The sequence below is a fragment of the Cygnus atratus genome, chromosome 3 (genome assembly GCF_013377495.2).
Source record: "Cygnus atratus isolate AKBS03 ecotype Queensland, Australia chromosome 3, CAtr_DNAZoo_HiC_assembly, whole genome shotgun sequence".
Classification (NCBI taxonomy): Eukaryota; Metazoa; Chordata; class Aves; order Anseriformes; family Anatidae; genus Cygnus; species Cygnus atratus.
The window spans coordinates 91711395-91735557 of NC_066364.1; the positions used below are offsets into that span (position 1 = coordinate 91711395).

The window sequence follows — 24163 nt, forward strand, 5'->3', positions numbered from 1 at the left end:
TCGGCTTAGCGTGGGGTCCGGCAGCTGCCTCTCCACCCCAGCCAGCCAGCGGGAGGGCAGTGGATTAGGAGCTCTTCAGACAGCTCCGGGGATCACGCTTACATCTGATGTGATGCACAACACAAGCCCGCTCCGCTGCAGGCGTGGCCCCTACCTCTGACGTTAGATGTCTGCAGAAAATCCCAGGATTTGGTTTTAAAAGAAAAGCAATTCTTATACACGCATGCTGCCTTCAGTGCGCTTTCCCTTAGCAGAATGCTGCTGTCTTTTAGACCACGAACAGACAGATATGAACAGGTTTGGTGCCAGGAACAGCACCGCAGTCAAGCACAGAGTTCAGTCACTATATGCTGGTAATCGTTTCATTCCTAAAAGTGACGGAATGGGTGATTAACAAGAATGAAGCTCAGAGTTTATAATTAGCTACTTCAAGAAAGGCCTTTCAATAATATGTAATTGGAGATACATACATGCTTTTAATGCTAGGCCAAGTGTGAACTGATTGGGTCTTTGGTCTTTCTGCTTTTGTGAATCACACTACAATAGCAGCTTAAAAATAAAAAGTATTTTTAATTTAAACTGGTCTAGGCAAATGCCACACTAAATATAGTGCGTATATGCAGTATATAAGAGCAAGGCAAGAAAAAGGATTATCAGAATAGCTGAAATAATTTTGTAAATGCAATATACTGCACATCTATATGGTTTAATTGTCATTCCTATCCTGTCAGACCTGTGTGGAGGCAGCTAGGTGCTTAAATACAACTTGGTACATTAGTTGGTGCATTTACTCTTGTTTAGAGCTGGACTGGGTTTTAACTCAGGGTTTGGGGGTTTTATCTTTGGATTTCGGGTTTTCATCCTTAATAAAAACTGAAAGGTGCAAGTGCTTTGAACAGCTGTACTCCAGCACAATCTATTCTACAGTCATCTTGAACCAACACTTTGAAATAAGTCTTTCTATTAACTTGAACAGGGGGTTAACTGGGCATTTGTGAAGAAAAAAGGCATTCTCTTTCTCTGCCTGTTGCAAATTCCTCTACAGTTAGACTCGTTTCAGCTAAGCATGTAGACCTGAGCCCCATCCTGGAATTATTTTGCCCAATTCCAGGTTACAATGGCACTTTTGTGTTAAATCCAGTTTCTTCACTGTATGTCTTTTTGTCTGTCTGTTGGTGTCTGTCCATTGAATGAAGAAGCCTCAGAGCTCCCTGGGTATGACAGTGAACGGGATGACAGGACTGCTGGATTCGAGGTCCAGAGCAGTGAGGAAGCATTCGATGGCTGCTTCGTTTTTCCCCTGAGCTTGCAGGACCTCCCCGAGGCTGTTCCAGGCCTGGTGGCTGGTGTTCTGGATCCGGATGGCGTCTCTGAGGACCTTCTGGGCCAGCTCCCTCCGCCCAAGTCTGTTCAGCACCAGGCCCTGCCAACAAACAAGTGAGGAGTGGTTAGTGGGGGCACCATGCGGCACAAGAAAGGAGAGCCCAAGCTCCCAGCAGGCTGGGCAGACCTAAGCGTGCAGGCGCAGTAGCCCTATGCAGGTGATCTCCCCCCTGCTTCTGGAGAAGAGGAGCAATCAGCCTTTAATCTCTGCTTTTTCTGGTTGTGATCCTTTTGATTTTGTAATTTAAAACAGTAACTGTGAAGATTAAGCAGAGGCTGATCCAGCCCTGCAAGCACTCCTGCTGTGTTACCGGGAGGGCGAACACTGGTACTGTGTGATGCCAGTAAGCAGGGAAAGGCTACAGGCCCCTTAAGCATCCCTCCCTTCTGCACCAGCTTCCAGTCCCCAGGAACTCAGGTTCAACTACACCAAGTACCTAAATTAACACTTGCATGTCTGGAAAATCCAGCTGAGGCTGAGGTGAAGTCCCTCAGCTCCAACATCTTGACCATATAGAAAGACCTTTCCTCTTGACAAACGGACTAGAGGAATGAGGCCCCATTCCAGGGCGAGGCTAGCCATAACAGCATTGGGGCCCCTCTGTCCGCTGTAGAGCCTAAGGCAACGTGAGGGAGAAGGATAGAGGAACCTTGCTTAAAAAGCTGTCCTTAGGGTAAGAAAAGACACAAGTGGGTGTAACCATCTGGAAGGAACAGGAGGGGGAGGATGAAAGAAGCGGTAGGAAGAACATGTTTTCCTATAGGGCTCGCGTAGATGCCTCTGAACCCTCAAAGCATCTAATGAGCAGGGCTCCCTTTTAATTATACAGCACCCGACCTCGCTGAGCCCAGGTGGTCATGCTGGCTTTGCATGCCACAGCGTATTAGTGGCATGTTCTTGCTTCCTCCTCACGGTGCACACACCAGGATGAAGGCCTCGCCAGCTTCATCCAGATGTGGCCTGTGGAAGAAGCAGCCAACACCTCCATGTTGCCTGCCAAGCGCTCGGTATGTTCATATGCTGCAGCACCAAACCTCATAGATGCCACCCCTGTTATGAGGTGACCTCTCCGTGAGGATGAGCTTAAAGGCTTTGTCCTACAGCGTGAGGGATGACCCAGCAGGGTCCATGCTACCTTGCCAAAGCAACCACCACGGTGCAAGCAACAGATGCTTCAAAATTTGTAAGGGTTATGCTCTTAGGGTCAAGTTTATACAAAGCAAGAGCTCATATCCAAGTTGTCCCTGTCCTCTGCAGAAAAAACAACAGTCCTTCCCCATGTTGGGTGAGGGACTGCAGTGTATAGATGAGCTCTTGCCATTGATTCCTCAGCCAAGGAGTTCAGTGATTCAAAGGTTTCCACATCAGAACAGCCCAAGTGATGGAATTCAGTTTTACAGTGTCATGTGTAATAGCAGCCCAGTAATGAAATGCCATGTGTTGGAAATCTTTTTCTAAGAAAATACCACAATTTAATTTGGTGGACATGGGAAAATGTTGTAAAGGGAGATGACTGCCTGACTTCATGTGTTTCCTGATACGAGACAGTATGTGGAAGCAGTCATATATATGAAGAGAAGCATTACTTCTGCCTTTAATGGGTCTAGTTGCCTTCAGCTGTTATCAAAAGATGTAAGAAACCTGAAAACTCTTGCAACTAGAACCCAAATTAAATTTCTAATGAAAAAATGTTGATACTTATTGAATTAATGAAGATTTTTCTTTTGTCTTGTTTTGTTTGCTCTTCCAAAAATGCCAAGAGATGAAGGATACATCAGCATGAGTAACACATGCTAGACAGTGATATTACTAATACTGACAGAAAACCGTTACTTTGCCAGAGAGGAGAATTAAGAAACACACATTTAATCATATATAGACAGTACCGTGTGAAGTTTCACTGCCTCTTGCACATAACTCTGACCTGAATAATCAACTGAGTATCAAATCTCATCATTCACAGGTTCAGTGGGGATGTTTTTCCTTTAGGTTCCTCTCTCTGCTGGAAAACGGCAAGGCCCCAGGGCTGAATCCCCTTGTGAGCAGACACAGGTGGAACAGAGGTGCTCCGGTGGGACAGCCCAGTTCCCCCGGAGGTGGCTGCCTGGAAACGACCGCCGGCACGTAATGACAGACTGGAAGGAATTTGTACAATTATAATTTGAGTCACCCGCTTGACAAGGATAACGAGATTCAGAAAGGGCAAGTAGTGTGGCCATAGCAAGTCTGCTGCAGAGCCAAGAATAGACGGCAGCGATCTCAGCTCGTTTGTCCTTGACCACAAAACCACTCTTCCTAAAAACTCTTCCTGTTGCGCTGACCCAGCGGAGCCACTTCTGCTCCCTGGTGGCTGGGGACCCACTGCCACCCTCGCCCTGCCGCTGATGGCACCCAGCCCCAGCGGGGCTGCCGGAGCCGCTCTGTGCTCCTGGAGGGCCGCTGGCCCCGAGCGAGGCACACGGGCCGGCGAGCCCGTGCAGCTGCTGCCTGTCATCCCTCTCCACGCCGGAGGGGAATTCCCTTCCCGGCTGACATCTAGCGCCTCTCAGCAATGCTGAAGTGAAATCCACCTCCTCGTAAAACCCCAGCGGTGCTCGTGCGGCACAGCGCCCTGGTGTGCCCCAGCACCCTCGGCCGTGCTCAAGGAGCAGAGGCTGGCGTGGCTCCTTCCCTCTGCGGCTCCCCAGGGTAAAGGAGCTAAATATCCACCCCCTTGCTGACACACACAACTGGTTGTGCCAATCGCTGCCCAGGTCCATGCCCTTGCCAGGTGTGCCCTCAGTCCTCCTCCCCTCTTGTTCCCACCACGAACAGCCCCATGGCTGCCTTCTTGCCTGCGTGCCTCCATTTCCATTTGGTGTGGGCAACAGAAGTTGGGCATCAGGCCTCAGCCCAAGAAGTCAGGCGGTGGCCACCCGCTCCCCAGCCTAGACCACAAACGTTCCCAAACCCCAGGACTTATATCTACTCCTTTGCCCAAAGTGAGCCAACAGCAGATGGTGTCAGTCTTTCCAGTGAGGTTGAACTGAACTGGCAGAAATACGCTGCTAGGTGTTTAAAGGGCAGGTTGAACATCATTAATTCTGTTTGCAGGAGAGTTTCTTGATTTGGCTTTCCTCTCTCCCCTTCCCTCCCTGCTGCTCCTTGCAAGCCACCAGCATTTTCTGAGAGCTGGAGGCTGCACAATCCCCAAGCCTCACTAACACGCAGCACTGAGCACTTCAGTTTTTTGTTTCCCTGAGGTATTTGCACTTGAGAGCTTCTCTTTGCTACTGAATTTCTCATTTCCCCATGGAGTCTGGCTTGCTATAAACAATGCCTGCATGTTGTTGCTATGTAGGTCCAGCTGGAATCTGCCTACAGTGCAAAAGAAAAAAATTATATATAAATTCAGAAAGCCACCCACTGACAGGCAATTTGCATTTTTATCTGGAAGATATTTTTTTAAAAGATTTTTCTAATGAAAGTTCAGTTCCTGAGTTTCTATGGAAACTCATCTGCTTGGTGTGCATGCATAATTTCATAAAGTCAGATCTCAGGAAGACGAGCAATTAGTATAAATACAAGCAGGAAAATGATTAAGGGTTTCATCCTCTTATTCTTGCAAAGGGAGGGTGGGGCTGGGCTTTGTTGTTTTGCTTTGGTTTGTATTTGCGTTTTTGCCAAATTAACAGAGAAACCAGTGCACAAGGTGGCCTGGCTCCTCTGCCACCTCCTGGCTAGCACCGGCACTTCTATTTTTGCCCAGTAATTTTCCTCCCAAAGATGGGGAGTACCTCTAAGCAGGTTCTTCTCCATCAGTGTTGGTGGTACCCATGTCAGGGCAATAAGGACTGGCTTCTTTTTAACTCAAGCATAATATAAATAATAAAAAACAAAGGAACATACAAAACACCCAATCCAAAAGGTGTGTGGGAATCATTTTGCTTTGGAGCTCCCGTTAGGCAGCATGTCGGTAGGGCTTGCATCAGTCCCCTGCTAACCACACGTAGCACTTCATGTGCTAGTTGCATTAATATATCTGTACCGAGCTTGGATTGTAATTCACACAGTGATGTGATACTCAGCAATTGAGTGAGGCTGTTCTTGTTTTAGAACAGGAGACCCATGTTTCACTTTAAGTTAGATGAGCAAAAAAATGAGTTAACGAGTTGTTGTCAATTTCTATTAATAAAGGAAGCGAGCAAAACCTCCCCCTTGAAGTCCTAATTCAGGAGGTCTTGGAATTCCTGAGCTGTGCCTTTATTTCCCTAGAGTTTGAAGAAACCTCCTTAAAAGCTGTTAGCTCATAAAACTCCCACAAAATAGTTCAGAAAAGACATTATGGAAGTCTACAAAATAAACCTCACGCACAAGGAGGAATTTATTTTTAGTAAAGAAAGTCAAAACTTCCTTTGCAAATGTTTAGCTCGAACACCTGATGAGCAGCAGGGAGTTCTCCTGAGTCTTGGCATCCCTGCCTCCTTCCACTAAGGTGGCACAGATTTATTTGTTCTTTCCTTTCTGGCTTGTACTGGCAAGAGATGTTCAGGAAAATATTTTATTTCATTCCAAGAAGGCTGCTTTTTGTTTTCTTGGCATGGTCATCTTCTGGGAGAATCTGTACAGGTAGAGTAGACTCTATTTTTAACACTGTGGTTTTAATAATTACTTTGCACACATTTTTTTTTTTTTTCATGACACTCTGACTCCAAGGTGAGATGGTTTTTGCCACTTTTCTCAACTGAGCATGGAATTTTGGCCCATTATTGTCAAAAAGAAACTACCAGAGTAAATTAGGCTGTGGACTTCATTGCTGGGTACTGCTAATGCATTAGCTAATTGATTTCAAGGTAAATGGGGTATCCTTCCTCTCTACTGCAGCCTGTTATATGGACATGTCACTAGTAGTTACGAGGAGGGTAATTAGCAGCTGGCAGGACCATGGCATACTGGAGCAAAGTGCCCATTCACAAGTGTGCCTATTCAGCAGACGCCTGCAAAAAGCCTTTCAAGATGCATTTGGCACTTGGTGATAACAGTCTCATGTACAGGAAAAATCTGCACTGCTACATACACTTCCGTAATTATTTAGCAATCAGAGTAAGTTGTAAGCAAAATCTATTTCATAAACCATGATACATAAGAGTCCTTTTGGAAAATGGCAAAGATGAACCCTGAAAATCTGAGGTCCCCCAGAATAAAGACAGAAATGTAACTATCTGATTCCTCTGTGATTCTCCCCCCTGCATTCACGACCTTTGCATTTCTGAGGAAGCAGGATTTTTTCTTAGCTGTGAGCAGTGGAGTGAGTTTCTGTTGTGCTGTCACTTAGTCATGCAGAAGCTGTCAGTGTGCAGGGTAGCTAATCATCCATTCTGCTGATTCAGTGCAGGCTGTGGCAAATCTGAGCTACAAATCTGAGCTTTATTCTCTGAAAATACACTGCAGGAATAAGTGGAGCTGCGGGAGCGGTCAGGGTCGCTCACTGAATGCACTGAATTAGAGACCACATCTTAATTTGCTGCCCTAATGAAGGGTGACTGGGATCCAGTTTTGGAGGAAAAACTCTTTCTTGCAGCACTTCTGTTGCCTCTTTTGTCGAGTGCAGCTTTTCCTTCGCTGCCTTCCCTCTCTCCAACTCCTGCGCTGAAGCTGCAGCATCCCCTGTCAGTCAGTGACGCCGAAGCGCTGCGTTTGACACAGCAAAGATGGGATGGAGGGAGGTGTAGAAGGCAGGCAGGCAGGCAGGGTCCCAGCAAAATGCAGCATGTGGAAAGGGAAAATGAAGGAATGGCATCGGAAAGGGGGACTGGCCTGTGCCAGCAAAAGCAGACACCAGAGTTTCCGTCTTGATGTGCAGCACTCCTGCACTGCCCGTGGGCGAACCTCAGCAGATTCAACCCTGAGGTTTCAGCTGTGCTACCTGAGGCACCAAAGGCAGCCGAGCAGCTCTGCTGCCTGAACTTCCCTTCAGCCTTTTTGTGTGCTCTGGAGGAGCGTGGGCTAAGAGAAGAGATGAGACTGCAGGAGGCAGCGGGACAGACAGCCCAGCTGAGCGTGAGGACAGAGAAGTCTGAAGCCTACCACAGACCTGGGCATGTGGACACACACCTCACCAGCCACACAGAGGTAGCACTACTCTCTTCCAGGGAAATGTTCCCTGGGAGGGAAGGAGAAACAAAAGAAAGACAAGCCCCTGCCCCCCATGCCTGCTCTACCTATTTCAGTTCACCAAATGTTAGCAGAGATTTTTGTGCCGCGTTCGGAGCTTAATCGTGATAAAACATTTATTGACATAAAAAGCAAACCCTAAGGCAGCGTTTCAAACCAGGAGGCTCTGATCTCTTCACAGGGAGGCTCACAGAAGCCTAGGGAGAATGAAGAGAGCAATGTTTTTCTGCCTTGTTGGACTGGCGTCACTTAAGCTTCATTCAAAGCAACATTGTTCGCCGCATCTGAATATTCTCAAGATAATTCTTCCTTTGCAGAGACCTACGTGGAGATGAGGCAGCAAGCAAAGAAACCTAGCAAGCAAGGACGTCTCAGCCACATGCTTGAGACGAACAAAGTGCCGTGTTTGTTTCACACACTCTTTTCCTAGGGAAGGTGAGATTTCTCCAAGCCCTGATCTTAGCAGTTGTCATAGTAATGCTGCAGTAGAGCGCACAGTAGCTTCCAGCAGGACTCTAGGACTCAACCTCACCATGCTGTCTGCAAAAACATGTACTAAAAGAAGGTCCAAAACCAATAACTGAGAGTAATTTATAACAGAGAATTTATAATTTAAGGTCCCAACTTTGTGCTTCACCATATAGCGTGACATCCCGCTTCCTTGGCAGAAAGCCTTGTAGAGACCAGTGAGACTCAGCCTGGCTATATGCAAGTACTTCACAACAAGCAGAACGGAGCCTGACCAGCCTCGGCAGTGAGAGCAAAGGCGTGCAATGCATGATCATCGTGCTGACGAGCACTATGCTCACCGTCAGGTATCAGGCTAGAGCACCTGTCTAGAAATCGGTTGCTCTAGCCTGTGCTTCGTTGGCTGCTGACGCATCTCATGTTGAATAATCTGCCGTTGTTCAGAGACGATCCAGAGCAGGGATGGGATCCAGGGTCGAGCTTATGGAGGCAGAAGTCCCAGGCTTGAAGTTCTCAGGCTAAGGAGCAAGGAGAATTCGCCTCTCCTGTGCTCAGGGTGTGCACACGCACTTCTAGCAAATATTTTAAAGAAATTAGGGCAGCATTTAAGCTTCCCTTGCCCCATGGGGGGAGCAACTCTCTGCCTCTATTTGACAGCAAGCAAGTGCCTGTGTTCTGTCACACATAGCAAGATGCTGCTGCACACATCTGGGGAACATCCAGGCTTCAGACTTGTACACCCGATTAATGTGAGTGCCTGCAGTGTGCTGTGGCTGATGAACAGGGTGTTTCTGGCTGCTTAGGTTTCCTCCAGCGCCAATGCTGGATCTTGCCCCAGTCTTTAATGCACTGGCTTGCATAAAAGGAGGGACTGGTCACGCACATTTCATATGCATGTTATCTTCACCTCTCTGGACAGAGTAAATCTTGTCTGAACGTATGAGTCACGAGCAGGTTTCCCTACATAGAAGGTTCAGCTCTGCTGAGGGTCTCTGTGCAGTTCAGTCCCCAGAAGGGTTCGCCTGAAGTTATCACCAGAGCAAGCACCGTGGCTAGCATGTCTCTGGGGAAGGGTGTACACAGTGAAGACACGGCTGATCTAAGCCCATAGCATGCCAATGCACATTACAGCAGATGTCTCCTGGAAGGAGAGCTGAGATATTCAAAAAAGTCTTGTTTTGCTTTTTTTTTCTGCTGCTGGCAGCCTCTGGGATGGCATGTTGTTAAGGACATCCTCTGCACAACTAGGGCCGGAGCCTGGGAGTGCAATCTCATCGCAGTGCTAAGCCACTGAGCTGCTGGGGAATAGAGGGGGAGGCGGGCAGGAACGTGCTGCTGTGTGCCAGCCTGTGCCTCCCTCTGCTGTGCCTCGACCCCACCAGCTGCACGTCCACTTACCGCCTCGACATAAGACGTCTCATCGACCATGACCCTTCAGGCACAAAGAGATGTTGCTGCATTACACGGTGCTGTACGTTCTGTTACATGCTCAGAAGAGAATGAGTGAAGAAACTCAGTGAGAAGGTAAATAATTAATGTCAGTGGAAGTTCAGTGGCACCGGAGAGCTGTGATGTTTTCATGTTTCCCATTTGTCTGGCACAAAGGGACTTCTGCTTCCTTCTTGCCTGTGGTCAGCTCAGTGTATTGGGGCAGTTTGCTCAAAACCTGGAATTCTTGCTAGTTCATGCCCCAGCTTTGTGCAGCTGTGTCTTAGGTACCAGGAGGCAACTCATTCTGTTATTGTGCCACATGCTATTTTATGAACTGCAGTACAATAGTCTCTCTCACTGTTCTGTCTTCAGTGTGGTAACAGGCAGCTAAATAGCTCAGAATTTAAACTAATTGTAACTGGTTTCCTTGTCTGTGAAGAAGTGTCTGAAGGTTGCAGTATAATTCCATCCCTTCTCCCTTCTGACAATTCCCTGAGCACCTTCCAAAATATCATTTATGAGTTCATCTGTAGACAAGCAAACTTGACTACTACAATTTCTAGGCTTTAATTTGATCTCAGAGCAAAGCACCACGTGAGGACAATACTGATTAGTTGAGCTGCATGGGATCTAGAGGGCTGCGGATGGCAAACCACAACTAAAGCTAATAATCTTCTGGAAGATCAGTTTGGAGCTCAGCAGAGAGGCATCTGCTGCAGAGTTGGCTGCAGGAAGAGATCAGGCCAAGGACAATGTCTTTAGGCCTGGATACAAGGCTCATTCTCCAGAGGTGAACGAACCACTCCAGGAACTCGAGGGGTTTAAGAAATATTCAGGCTCTTCTTTTGTAAAGGACTGCGCAGATTTTAGAGAAGGGATCAGAGAAGAACTGGCGAGTTTTGTCTTTCACGAATTTATTTTGGTTTCCAAAGTTACGTAAACAGAGCCTGAATAATGTGGTAATGAGCACCTTAGGGACATGGAGAATAACTTACCACAACAAAGGAACAGAAGTGATTGGCACGGATACAGATACAGATTCCCTGGAAACCAGGATAATCCACTTCTGGGAAGCAGAACACCAGCTCTGCTAATGGACCTTCCCTGACATCTCTGTGCTTGCACAGTGGATCAGTTTTGCTCCTTCCAAGCACCAAGCACCTGATGAGGGAAATGCGCAGTTCCCCCAGGAAAGGAAATGGCTACTCAAAGTGTCTAAGTGATGGCTTGGGCTTCAGAGAGTCTCTTATCACTTTGTGATGGCTCCACTATTGTTTGTGATGGCTCCACTATCTCCTCTGGATGGAGGAAGGAAGCCTGGCAACTGCAGAGGAAGAGAGCAGGCAACAAACCTGCAAAACAATTCTGTCCACCGCTGCTGGGGACTTGCTGCACAGACAGGATTTGCTCCGATGGCTCAGCTACCGAAGCTGCCAGCAAACGAGTGGATTTGCAGGGAGGGCAGCAGTGGGGGAGGAAGGTTTCTTCTGCAGCAAACAGAAACGAGAAGGACAAAGCGTTTGCAATTCCTTGGACAGTGAGTGAGTTGACACACAAACTTCTTAATGTGAGCATCCAAAATACTCATTTCTCCTGTGTGAGCCAGGGAGACCAGAGGCAAAGACAAGCTCTCTCCCTCAAGCTCAGCTGCTTCAACACAAAAATTTGAGTTAAGACGCCGCTCTAAGGATTGCTTTTCCCCAAGGAGAGCTTAGAGCAGTTATTTTGGGCTATCTGGAGCACAGGAACATTCCTGGGATTCTGCAATAAGCCTCGGAGTCGGGAAAACAGAATCTGCTAATCAGCCGTGGTTTGGAAGGAGGCTACTGACCATCTCCGAAAGCCAGGAGTTGTTGCTTTACCCTTGTCCTGCTTGGTGGAGCTGCGAGAAGTGCGTGCCAGGTGGGCTTCATACCCACTGGGAGAGCTCCTCTCGGGGCCAGATCAGAAGTGGTTCTGGCCGTGGCTCCTCCTGCTCCCTCCTCCCCAGCCCAGTGACTCACCAACTCACCTCTCTGGGACTTGCAGAGCACCCCTGCCGCGGGCCAGGACGAGGACGGGCAGGAGGCAGCTGTCCCAGCACGCTCAGCACGCCTGGGGATGCTTCCCCCGACCACAGATCCGTGCGCCACAAGCGTGCCAGCGCCCGGCAAGGAATTCCAGCGGAGAGCACCGGCCCACGGGAGACCCCGTGCTGAGGGTCCTTCAGCAAGTGTTGCACGGCCGACGTGCCATTTCTGGGAGGAGGTGTAACGAGCTATGTCACCCTGCAGAGCAGGCTGAAAATAGGATTGCACTCACTGTGCCATGTGGCTCGGCGGTATGTCAGGACATGTATTTTTAGGAAATTCCTCCTTTGGGCAGAAAGGGTGAAGTGCTTAGCCTGGCTTGCAGGCTGCTGGCCTTGCCCAGCTTCTTTAGGCTGAGTACAGGAGCACATTAGCCACTGGCTGGTCAGTGGATGCCCTCACTGCTTGGATATATACTGCTGCTCCTCGTGTGCTCTTCATCAGGGTGGTTGTGGAAGGGTAAAGGACAGCTGGTCTGCTGCTGCTTTGCTTTTGTTTCACTACAAGCATGCTCTCTCAAGCATTTTTTAGAGAGGGAACTGCCGTCCAACAGAGCAAGGATGGAGAAAAAAGTAAGGCAGATCAATGTCTTGGGATTAGTATGGTCTCTGAGGAGCAAGAGTAAAAATGCACCTTGCAGAATGAGTGTGTGAGGTGAATGGGGAGCTGAGAGACAACAGCTCATGCAGAGAGAGAGAGAGGGAAAGGCAGACAGTCAGAAGGGGATTTATGCAAGTTTCTGGAGAGGTAAAAAGGAGCCTGATTTGGTAAGGTACTTTTTGGATGCACAATAATGAAAAAATGCTGCACGTCTCCATGTCCGGCCAGTTCCATATGCACAGAAGACACTGTGACTTGTCTGACCACAGGAGAAGGACGAGGTAAGGCAGCACTGCAATCAGAACCAAATTCATCTCCCTGACAGACGCTTGCAGGCTTCCTGTTCTCCCCAGAACACCATTCCTATCAGGCAGTATGTGCTCAGCTCCAGCATCTGGGTTGTGATTTTTTGGCAGCTGCACAGAACCTCTGCTATCAAGTCCCACCTGCCAGTCTCATGTCTGCTCCCACAGACCTTTGCCTGTTAGCAAATGTTTCAGACTCGCACTGCCAGCCACAGCAGCATCACTCTGCTGTCCTACCTCGGGGCAAAAGGCCCTCACGCAAGGACTCCTCCTAGCTCCAGCAGGCTGTGCGATGGGAAGGCTAGAGAACAGGCTTCTGGATCACAGGCAGAGATATTCATTTAGGTCACAGTTTGCACTGCATTCTTTTCAACACTAACGTAAACCAGGTATTTTCCCCCTGCATTAACTGAATAACACCACTATCTTGTCTCTGACATTTTAAGAAGCTTGGAGACATGCTCCATGCTACAGCTGTGCAATACGAGAATTTGCGAACTTGGTTCACTACGATGTGGCCATGGGGGGTTTTGTTCTGCCATTCTCCCCTCCTTTACAAACCTCTCCTTTCCCTTCTCTTGCATCTTAGCGTGTCATCCAGTCCCAGAAGACCAATGCCACTGACTTGCATATGCATACTGTATACTGCTTCACTGTTGAAACAGTTCACTAGTAAACAAAATGCTGAAATACGGCATGTTCATCTAGTCTGGCTTAGAGACCTATGCACAGAAAAAAGGGCAATTTTTAATTCTGTACTGGCAGAAAGGACTTAAACTTTCACATAAATTAGCCACTATAATTGTTCACAATCTGACCTTTCCCATTGTGAACCTAGGCAATGATGATGTGCTTTTGGTGCAAAGGACAATGTCTCTTGGAACTGCTCTAAGCTACTTTATTACAGTATCTCTAAAATTGCTAACAAGAGACGATCAGTGCTTTTTGATGTGGGCATCTGTCAGCATAGAAACAACTGCTAATTGTCATGTAATAACCACACCAGACACTTCTATAGCAGTCATCTTTCTGGAAGTCAAGCATAAAAGAACTGTTACTCATCAAGCCACAAGCATATTTTGTCCAGATTTGACTGTATTTCTGTAACTGTTTAGAAGACTAAAGTGATACAGTGCTCTTTTATAGATGGAAACTTGAGCTCATACTATTTAACTGAAATATAATAGTAATAGTTTTTGTTGGAATACGATGAAAGCATCTAGCTTTATACTCTAATATTTACATTTTAGTTTTATAAGCAATGGAGGTATACTGAGAGAAGATGCTGTTGTTCTTACACAACTACTTGTGCATGTGACTTGTACAGAACTAGTCCAGCAGAACTACCTTCACCATCTGGAGAAGTACTCACTACTACAGGAGCACCACAGGAGCTGCAGTTTGGCAGGTATGTGGCTAGACATGAACTCTGAAAGATGCTGAAGGAGTACAACAGTATTGACTAAACCATGCGTGGCGAGGAATAGATAATTCTATTTTTATTAAAGGACTGACTCCAGACAGCCTACTACCTATAGAAACCTTGAACAGGATTTCCTAAAGCATCTGTGTACCTCCTTTGTAGGCATGGGTTCACCAGCCCATCACGTAAATGAGAATGGAAAAAATGGCTGCAACCTCTCAAGAGCTAACATGTGATTAGTAACCTGAATCAGATTTGAATTGACTGAACATTTCTGTAGTGTATCTGTTCTTTAGATTGAACCACAGCTGCCTGCACTACAGATGAGTTATTTTACGTTGCACCATGGTTGCACAGTTTGGCAGTACTCTAGTGATAGCCGTTGTATTTAGAGGGGGGAAGAATGAATTTTCTTGAGAACCACTGGAGTACAAATATTGGATCATCAAGGAAGAGGGTAAAATCAATCACTCCTCATTTCAGCAGAACAGTGGAAAAACTCAACGGGCTAAATATAATGAACTGGGTAGCTTCTGCAATCACACAGAGATGTACACATAAGAGACATTTCAATGCTGCTCGCAGACCGAAGCACAAACACTATGAGGTCTTTTCAAGCTGTATGGGGTGGAGGGGACACTTAGACAGCAGCACCACCCTTAGCATTGCATCCACTCCTGTGACTCGCAAAGCCCTTCTGTTTTCGTGAGGTTGGTCTACCTCCGATGAGCCAACCTGTGTGTGCGTCTGAGATGCCCAGGGAGGCAGCAAGGTGGCAAGGAGCTGCCGTGCAGTGCCACAACACCAGGCCAAGCACCCGTGTGCCTGGGGAGCGCCGGAGCCAGAGCGAGGGAGGGAGTGAGAGGGGCATCACTAGTTGTTGTTGTGTCAAAGCCACAGCAAAACACATGCTCCAGCAGCAGCCCCTGATAGGGATGATGTACTTGTGAAACGTTTACATTTTCAGCAGGATGTTTCTAATTAAACTCAATTGGCTTGCTCACCTGCTGGGAATCGCTGCTCTGCACCTCATCTTCCTCTCCTACTTGAGCACAAAGAGGATGCAACTGCCTAGGCTACCGTGTAGCGCTGTGTGCATTGACAGTAATTGAGAAAATGGATGGCAACAGCCGTGTTTTGTGCTTGCTGCTCTTCTAGGAAGTAGGACGATCCTTCTTTTCTCTTTTCTCTCTTTTTTTTGTTACTGGGTTGCTTTTTTTTTTTTTTTGAAAGCATGACACTACTCAGGTTTTACAATCCTTTTGAGAGGGTGGGGGAGTGGCAGGGCTTTGTGTATTTTCTTGACTGTAGGGGTTCATGATGGATACTGATAATAAACCCCTCAAGACCGAGGGAAGTACCTGTACAGATCTTAACTACGCTCAGATCGATGAGGAAAGGATGCTATTGAAGCACGCTACGGTTCGTAGTGCAAGGCACAACAGCAGCTGTCTTTAAAAACCTTTAAAAAAGGGTTTTATTGATACTGTGTAATATTGTCTGAGGTATTTACGATTTTGCCAGAAAAGTCTGAGACAGCCAAACATTCAGAGAAATCTGCCGAAATTTTGTGGACTGCCAGCAGAGCTTCTGGCTCCTGACTGCCCTCCTAGGCTCCCTTGCTACATCTGCAGCGACCCAGCACTTGTCGCTGAGACGTAAGTCGTGCCTCAAAAGGATACTCGAGTGTATCGGCCTTGTTGTACTGCGGCGTTGCCCCGCTGTGAAATGAGAAAAATGCATTTACTGGGCTGTGGCAGCAGGTCAGCGTCCCAACTGTCCTCCGCTGCGGCGAGCTCGCTGGGTCAGAATAATGCTGTTTGGAATGGCACAGGGCAGTCTCTGGGGTAACGCGCTTCACAGCAATGCTCGGAGGGAACACGCCCTTGAATGCGAGGCAGTCAATGAGATTTATAATTACCGGGTTTTATAACCTCGCTCATTCAGGCAAGGAAGGGTATCGCTGAAGAGACCTCAGATGAGAGAAACGATAGATTTGCAGCTATATGAATAGCCGCTGTCAATGTTAACTGAAATCTGGATGGCAGAAGGTGCTCTGCCGTCCACTGTGTTGTCCTGCGTAACACAACAAATGCACGGCCTGCTTTTAAACCCGTTACTTGGGCAGCAGCAGGGCAAGGGGAGCACAAAACTGAGACTCCAGCTACCCTCCCCCTGGAAAGGCGATGTAAAATCCACGCCGTATCACTGAAATCTTGTGATCGCGTTGAGCCGGCCTTGGCTCGAGGCCAGGCCCAGCTGTCGCTGTACGGACGTTGCCTGCCCTCCATCCCGGCTCCGAGCAGAGCCTAGCTGCGTTTTCACATGTGCACACATGTAAATTGCCTCAGCGTGGAGGTGTGAGTGCTTGCAGGGTGACAAAACAAACCTATAGATGCCTTATCAACAGCGAGCTCCATGCAGGATAGGTTTTATTTTCAGAAAAGCCCGGAGGAAAAAATAAATAAAAAATCTCCTGGTACAGTTTATCTGATGCTTTGTTTCTGAATGTCCTTGATGCAAAACAGCATGCTATCATCTCTAAAGATTAAAAACAATCCCTTCTTATTGCTCTGCTGGGTATTTTCAAAGAAATTCATGCGCAGATGAAAACAAACACACACAATGCCCAATGGCTCTGTGGAGATCCCAGGCCTCTGGTTTCAGGTAGTCTGGAGACGATTTCAAGCGAACAAAGATCTCCTAAATCCTTGTCTAGAGCTCCAGCGAGGACACGCTGGCAAAACTTCAGTAGCTTTAATGGGGTGAGGCTGGTTGAGGATTTTGCACATCTCCATTTTGTGGTTTTTAGGGTATAGCTTTAACTGTCTAGAGTTTATTGTGTGCGATACTGGATTTGTATTTGTTTTTGAATTGAACTTCAAGTGAAATAACACGCTTGTTCAGGCTTGGTTTAAAGGAGAATTCAGAGTGGCCAGTTTGGTTTTCATTATGTTAAGGTCTGTGTGTTTTTTTTTTTTTCTGATGGACTAAGGCATGGGTGGAGAATGCCCTTCCTATCATCGGTGTAGGATTAGGGTCCAAATTAACACAATTAAATGCAGTATAAAGCAAGTAAGCCTCCGGCACTGATGAAGGAGCAGTTCAGCTCGCTTCAGTTAACACATCTTTTGCTTTTAGCCACTTGGCTTTATTGTTCGGAGGATCTGGTCCAGCAGGAGAATGAGATCCCTTCCCCAGCCTCCACTCTGCTCCCAGCCTTTGCTGCAGGGTGGCCACAGGAGCTATGTGACACTAAGGGGCTGTACCTGGGAGAAGTCTGCAAACCAGCTTTTTTTCTTTCTTCACTCCTGCATTGGCACTAGGCTGAAAACACTCTGCAAAGGTATACTTGAGGGTTTGGTTTTGAAAGGCTGGGCAAACTCACTCACAAGGTCACCGGCAAGCCAAAATAACTCCAGACAGCTCTAGCACAAGATGCCTGTGCCAAACACATGATGCGAATATTGATTTGGGGTGGTGGTGGTAGGGAGGATAACAGGGACAATGTCGAATACATAAACAGGCTCTGTTGCTCATAAACAGACTCACGATGCAGTATATCACAATGCATACGAAGGAAGCCACAGCAGGTCATGCTCAGATTGAGCTACTGCACAGTTTCAATATGCTGGCTACTTTTTAACCAGCAATGTGCCAGGATCACTTTTTCCCACTTGCAGCTGTCTACTGAGGGGAAAAAATCAAGAAAACAAGGTGACAATACTGTTACTAAGCTAAATTTGTAGCAGAAAAGGCTAAAGATCGCAGGCCAGGGGGGTAGCAGGTCCTAAAGCAAAAGCCAACGGGTATCAACTTTTAACACGGGCCCTGCAGCTTGCACTGGCTGCCTTTCAAAAAAGAGCTGCTTGTTCCACACACACCAACTTGAATTTTGCAGACACCTTTGTAAGATAAAAAGCATTCCATAAAAAAAAAATCTCTCTTTTATTTTCAAATTAACTTTACACCTGCTATTGCATTGCCCATCTGCTTTGCTGCAGTGGAAGCTTGTTTGCCCTGAAGTCCATCTGCCAGCTGGGTGTTCAAACTGCCTGCAAATTTTTGAAGCAGTACCTAAAAACCTCTCCCAGGGCCTCCCCTCGCATTTGTTGAGGGGTTACACTTCCACACCTACACCACTGGTTCCCTAGCCCACTTTGTTGAGAACAAATCCTATCTAACATCTAAAGCCTGAGTAGTGCTAAAGACAGTATAGCTTTTTCTTACTTGCCCCAAGCACTGGAATGTGCTGCCATAGAAACCTAGGCCATCATAATTCTTTTTAATTTTAAAGATTTCTGAAAATTATTCACAGTATATGCTTCCTAGATAAAGATGTCTCTCATTAAAAATTTACTGAAATTATCACCGTCTCTCTTAACCAGACGTTCTGTAACACAATTTTTTTTCCTCATCTCCTTGGGCTTGAATTTCCCTCTCATTTTCTCCAGCCTTAAAGAACTTCCTGAAATGATGATGTAGCCATTATGGCTTCAATAAATCCTTGCTGGATGCAGGTCTGTAGCCTTCACACATCATATGTTATCCTGCTGTTTTTTTTCAGCTGGATTTTGATCCCTTTCCTGCCTCAAGTATTTTGATACTTTGGGTGCCTGCACCCAGCCTGTCTTGAAAGCTGGACAGTACTGAAGAGAAACGCTCAAATGAAACTTAAACGGACTGGAAACTCTCCCCCCATTCATCATCATCCCCATGCTATTTGAGTGAGTCTCTTCTAAAGGGAGCTCTCTTCTAATGCGAGATGCAGACAAGCAGTCCCTCTGGTTCTTCTCAAGCTGTGACAAGCTCTATGACCACTGAGATGGAAAAAGTTTGCAAGTCATCTAGTTCAAAGCATGCAAAAATAGCAGGGCTACACTTCCAACGAGGCTGCTCTTCTGTTCCAGTTTGATGCCAGCTTGTGAGAGCAAATTGAGTAGTGCAAGACAATCAAGATTTAATCCATTTACAGAATTTCATTTGCATGAATTTGATTTGAAAGGATTTGCGCTACATGCATACGTCATGACTTGTCATAGCTGCCTGCACTGACACTGCATTATGTGGGCATTCTTATTCCAGAGACTGGCTACATTGGTAAAATCACTTAGTACAGCTGACCAAGCTAAAAATACATATATATTTTAAAAGGGCTGTCTTTTGGCTCAAGGATCTTGCATACATGCCATTTTTACTTTGCAATGCTGCTGCTTTCAATGCTATTTTATAGCTGCTAGTTTGGGAAAGCTGATTTCAAACAATGGGTTACTTCCAAACAGTTTCCTTTGATTGTTCTTCATTCACTATTCAGAGTAAGAGATTAGTTAAAAATGCTGTATGTTTCCAGGCTGTCTGACTTGCTGTGTCAGCCAACAAATAATACATAACAGCATATTTCTCAGAGCTGAGCTCTTCTAACCGATGGCGACTATGGTGATATTCAGGGAAAAATCATTTAAAATGGCAGATATTTGAAATTAACAGATATCATATCTGCACAATCATTTATTATTAGTGTCAAGCTGTTCTGAGCTTTCAACGTTGCTTGTCTGACCTATTTGCAGTATTCTAGGAACAACAGCAAGGAATCCTAAAATGAGAGTTTCTGCTCCTTCTGATGTCTGGAAATCTCCAGGGCTTGTGGGTTTTATCACTCTCTTTATACATTTACTTACATTTCTTGCTCTCAAGGCAAGACGCTTTTCAGGCAAACAGGATACTAAATGGTCTATGAACCTGGTGCCGAAGATACTGCTGGCAATTTTGCTCTTAACACGCATGAAATATGTGCAAAATCTCTTACTTTCACTGAAGCCCAAAGGAGACCTGGTATCTACTTGTACCTGCAGAATCCTGTCCCAAACTATCCTTATGCACACAAACTCAACTCAGAAAAGACTGAAATGATGTGGGGTCTGGCTGTATGTTAATCCTATGTGATCTCTTTCAATGTCAAGCTTCGAGCCTCATGATGCAGTATGGGATCATATATGATTTTGGGACTGCTTTATCGTGGCATGTGTTTAATTTGACCTAGCTTCATTTTCCTGTATTAGTCACTCCTGTGCTCTGCTGAGCTGAAAGCGACAGCCACAAAGAGAAAATACCACTGCCTGCCAATCTGGCACAAAAATTACTGTAACTAAAAGTTCAGAAATTCTGGAGGTTTGGTTTAGATGCAAGAGAACAATACCGTTCTCTTACTAAAAACCATACAGTCACATGTTAGTGCCAAACCTGCTCGCCATCATCATCTGCTTTGGGAAACTGCACAGGGGAATATTTACATAAGGATGAAGCTAACCTTTCTCCTCCTTGTTTAAAAAAAATAATAATCACAACCTCAGAGCTGCTTGAGAATTTATTTTAAATGCAATTCATCATTCATCCTTCGCTACCAATTAGGTTTGGCCTGCTTGGTATGTTATGCGTGGATGTGCTGAACAAGTGCTATATTTCAGCCGTACACTGCCTCTTCAGTGCTGGTTCGTGTCATGTTCAATGCAGGTGTTTGGGTCTGCAGTACACAGATTGGCTTGACAGGTTGTGGAGAAGAAGGGGGAGCTGTTGCTTGTAATACAAGGAGAAACCAAAACCACAAGGCTAAGTTTGCAATGGCATCTGATGAGCTAATAAATGGAGCAGTGGCTTTTCATGATCCCTAGGCACACCAGAGGCGAGGCATGGGTAGTGGCTCCCCAGAGGATTTTCATTTCAGGTATCCCGCACCGCCCTCGCTGGGCCTCCCGCTCCGCCAGCCTCAGCATCACCACCTGCTAACAAACTATGCTCCTCCTCCCCCTGCCTGGCTCATTCTACAAGGAAAGTCCTCTTGAGAATGCGGCTCTCCATTTTCTTACTCCACTCGAGCCTGGGGCACAGCCCACTCGGCAAATGGTGCTGGGGACCCATCCCCTCTGCAAAGCATCATAGCCCCAATCAGAAGAGGTGGCCCGAGCTTGTTCCAGCTAAGGTTTCATAACCAAATCATGGCCTACTAAAACCAGCTGGTGCTGTGTTTCTGGTAGCTCCGAGGTACATCATTTACACGTGTGTGTACACACATTCACGTGCATGTACCTTCCTGCTGCAGGTCACACAGGATGCCAGACCCATTCTAGCAGCTTGGCTGTTTACAAACTGAAAGCACAGAACCACACAGTCCCATCAGGCGTCCCGCTCTACTAGCTGTCCAGTGGCTCGTGATTTCCCAACAGGCCCTTCATCACATCTCTGTGCTTTTGTTCACGCTGCCTTGGGCAATACCATTCCTTATTGTCTACAATGTGGGAAAAAAAAATACTGAACGCTGTGTGTGTCTGTACCAAGGGCACTGCGGGTTACTGAAAAAAAAATATGTTGAAACCAAAATCTCAGAATAACACAGAGATGGCAGCTTTGTGTTTTGCTTAAGCATTGACCAAACTGAGTGAGGATTTGCATTCGATGAACAGTGACGTCTTGCACCTGGGATGGAATAACCCCATGCAACTGTGCAGGCTGGATGCCAGCTGGGGAGAAAGTTGCTCTGCAGAAAAGCCCTTGGGGAACACGAGCCAGCAGGGCACCCAAGCGGTGCTGAAGGCTAATGGCATCCTGGGCTGCATTCGGTAATGCATCACAGCAGACTGAAGTAATTATTTCCTTCCCTTTGGCATTTTTGAGATTGCATCAGAAGTGCTGCCTCCAGTTTTGGGCTCCCCAGTACCAGAAAGATGATAACAAACTGGTGAAGGGCAAGTGGAGGCCACTGAGATGGTGGGGGGCCATACTATTACGAAAAGTCAGAGAGAGGGGCATTTATTCAGCCTTTTCCTCTCCAGGCTAAGGAGGTACCCGACTGCCATCTTCAGCTACCTAATGGGTAACTGGCAAACAGATGGGAGTAGGCTTTTCTCAGTTGCAATGGATGAAGGGGCAGCAAGGGAAATTCTGATTGAATAGATATCGTGAAAAAATTCTTTCTAAGCAGTGGTGCAGCACCAGAACATGAACGTGGGGAGTGGTGAAATATCCACCCTTGGAAATACTCAAAGGCCAACTGGACACAGCCCTGAGCAACGTACTCTGTGTCTGAAGCTGGCCCCGTGGTGAGCAGGAGGGGGGATGAGCTGACCTCGGAAGGCAAGGTCCTTTCTCACCTGAATTCTGTGATTCTAACATGCCTCACGACATGTGCACCAAGATACGAGGAGCTCTTCACATCTCATCACTGGTGTCAGGTATCGTTAACACTTTCATCAGCTGGAATGCTGCCGAGCTGACTCAAATACTGAACGTCTTGTCTAAACACAATTATGAAGGCACATGGCAGTTTCTGCGTATCTCAATTAGCTTTGTGCCATGCGTGATGACATTCAAAATTAGCTGACTTGGAGGCCTGTTCCCCACTCAGTTCAGAGCTTTTACAGAGCTTGCCTGGTCTGCTGTGAAACTTCCCGAGGCTTACAATGTGAGGCCCTCCCTCAGAGGCACATTAACCACCATTTGGATGTTAGGTGAATCAAAGCAAAGCTCACACAGTACAAACCTAATGAATCAAACCGTAAAAGATGAATGTCTTTTAGGAGCAAATATCACATGGAGCTCCACAGACCTCTCTTATTGTTCTGCTCTTAGGACGTAAGGGGAGCAACATGCAACTACATCTCTCCCACACTGGCACCTATTACTGTAATGCTAAGTGCAAACTCCTATCGCCCCGGTAATCCTGTTTGGGAAACTCTGCCGCAGCACTTACGTTCTTATCTTTGTTTAGTCAATGCTGGCAAAAAAAGCGTCAACAAATAATCTCCACTGTACAGCTTGGCACTACTGAGATGCTGCCGTTTGTGTTCCAGCTGATTTTTATTCGCGGCCTCTAATGCTGGAGACAATCTTAGAAAGCAGATACAGCCCGGTAAGTGATGCAACTGGCAAACGGATGTTTTTATGAGCCTACCCTTTGTATTAAAACGAATGCTGAACAGGACAACGCAAGCAATGAGAGAATCAGGCTAAATGTGAAAACATCAGTGCAGTAATTTCTCTGGAACTATTCAGGGTGATTTCTCCTCATTTCCGGCCTTATACTTTGCACTAGGAGACATTGAACAGCCTCACGTGACTAACTTGGAGGTATGTGGTCTATATAAACACAGGCACCCACCTTGATTACATGGTCCCCTGACGCTCAGGGAAGGACAGAGACAGACTGTTCCACCAGGCACTGCAGAGCAGGACCCCAACAAAAGGGGCTCCACACCAGCCTTGGAGAAGTCCCTCTTCTCTGGGAACCAGGTGGGGAGAGTGACCAGCACATCTGCCTAAGCTAAAGGCAAAGTGCATTTTCACCTACTGCTTAAAAGGAGTTAAAATGGAACTGCCGCCCCAGACTCGCAGAAGGAACGAGGGAGAATAAAAGCCCATTGTTTTGTTTATTCCTTACAAAGCTGATGGCTATTAAGCAAAGCATGACAGAGAAATTACTACCCACCCAACTTCCAAAAATACTAGGAACGAGAGCCGACTTTAAGCGAACATTATATTCGACAATGCCAGTGAGCTGCATGACTCCGGAGAGCAACCGCAAGCCTGAGCTGCTCGAGCCTGTTTCTGATTATGCAGCTGGGATGCTGCGCCCAGCGACTGGCTCCAGCCCATGCCCTTCCTGACGGAGGAAAGGCTCAGCTAACTACAGCGGTCATAAATCTCCCCACCGAAAGGTGATTAACTCGAAACCCCCTGTTGTTCTGTCAGGAAGCTGTAGAAGAGCCGCAAATCCAATAAATCACATCTTGCAGATATGTATCTGAGGAGAATGCATGGCAATTGGTGATATATGGAAACTGCTGCACTGTGTCTTCGGACAGCTTATACAAGTATTGCTTTCCAAATTAACATTCTTGCCATCTGATTCTCATTAGACTCACTCAACTGTTCCGCTCATCTTACATTTTTCCTCCCAAGGGATTAACATTGATTTTTTATCTTGCGCACACACAGGAAGGTCACAATGATTCCTATGGGGTGGACTCATTCAATAAGGAACTACGCTATTAAACCCGACTTGACGTTATTGTCAATAGAGCTGAGCTGCCACAATGCTGGCTATTTTTTAAGGGAATTTCAATGCAACTCTCCTGATTCCAGCTACATCCATCATACCACTCCGTGACACACACAAGTCACTTGACAACTCATTAAAATTTATATAAAAAATGGAGGTCAGCCCTACTAACATTCAAACTCCACATCTAATTTAAAAAATAATACAACTCAATATAATTACAAAATGCTTCTGGGAATAGAATATCATCGACAGAAAAAGGAGACAGGAAGAAAGGAC

General features: G+C 46.6%; 1 protein-coding gene across 12 annotated transcripts in view; it reads right to left on the minus strand.

Annotated features, from left to right (window-relative positions):
• Positions 1-412: 412 nt before the first annotated feature.
• TTC7A (tetratricopeptide repeat domain 7A) overlaps positions 413-24163 on the minus strand; it is a 168011-nt gene continuing 144260 nt past the window's right edge. For 11 of the 12 annotated variants that reach the window (XM_050709569.1, XM_035555850.2, XM_035555870.2 and 8 more), the window contains one exon: positions 413-1423. In XM_050709569.1, coding sequence (XP_050565526.1) covers positions 1202-1423 — 222 coding nt within the window. In that variant the 3' untranslated portion in view covers positions 413-1201. Of the gene's footprint in view, positions 1424-10343; positions 10924-24163 lie in introns of those variants that run through there. The other variant, XM_035555859.2, reaches the window with a different exon arrangement.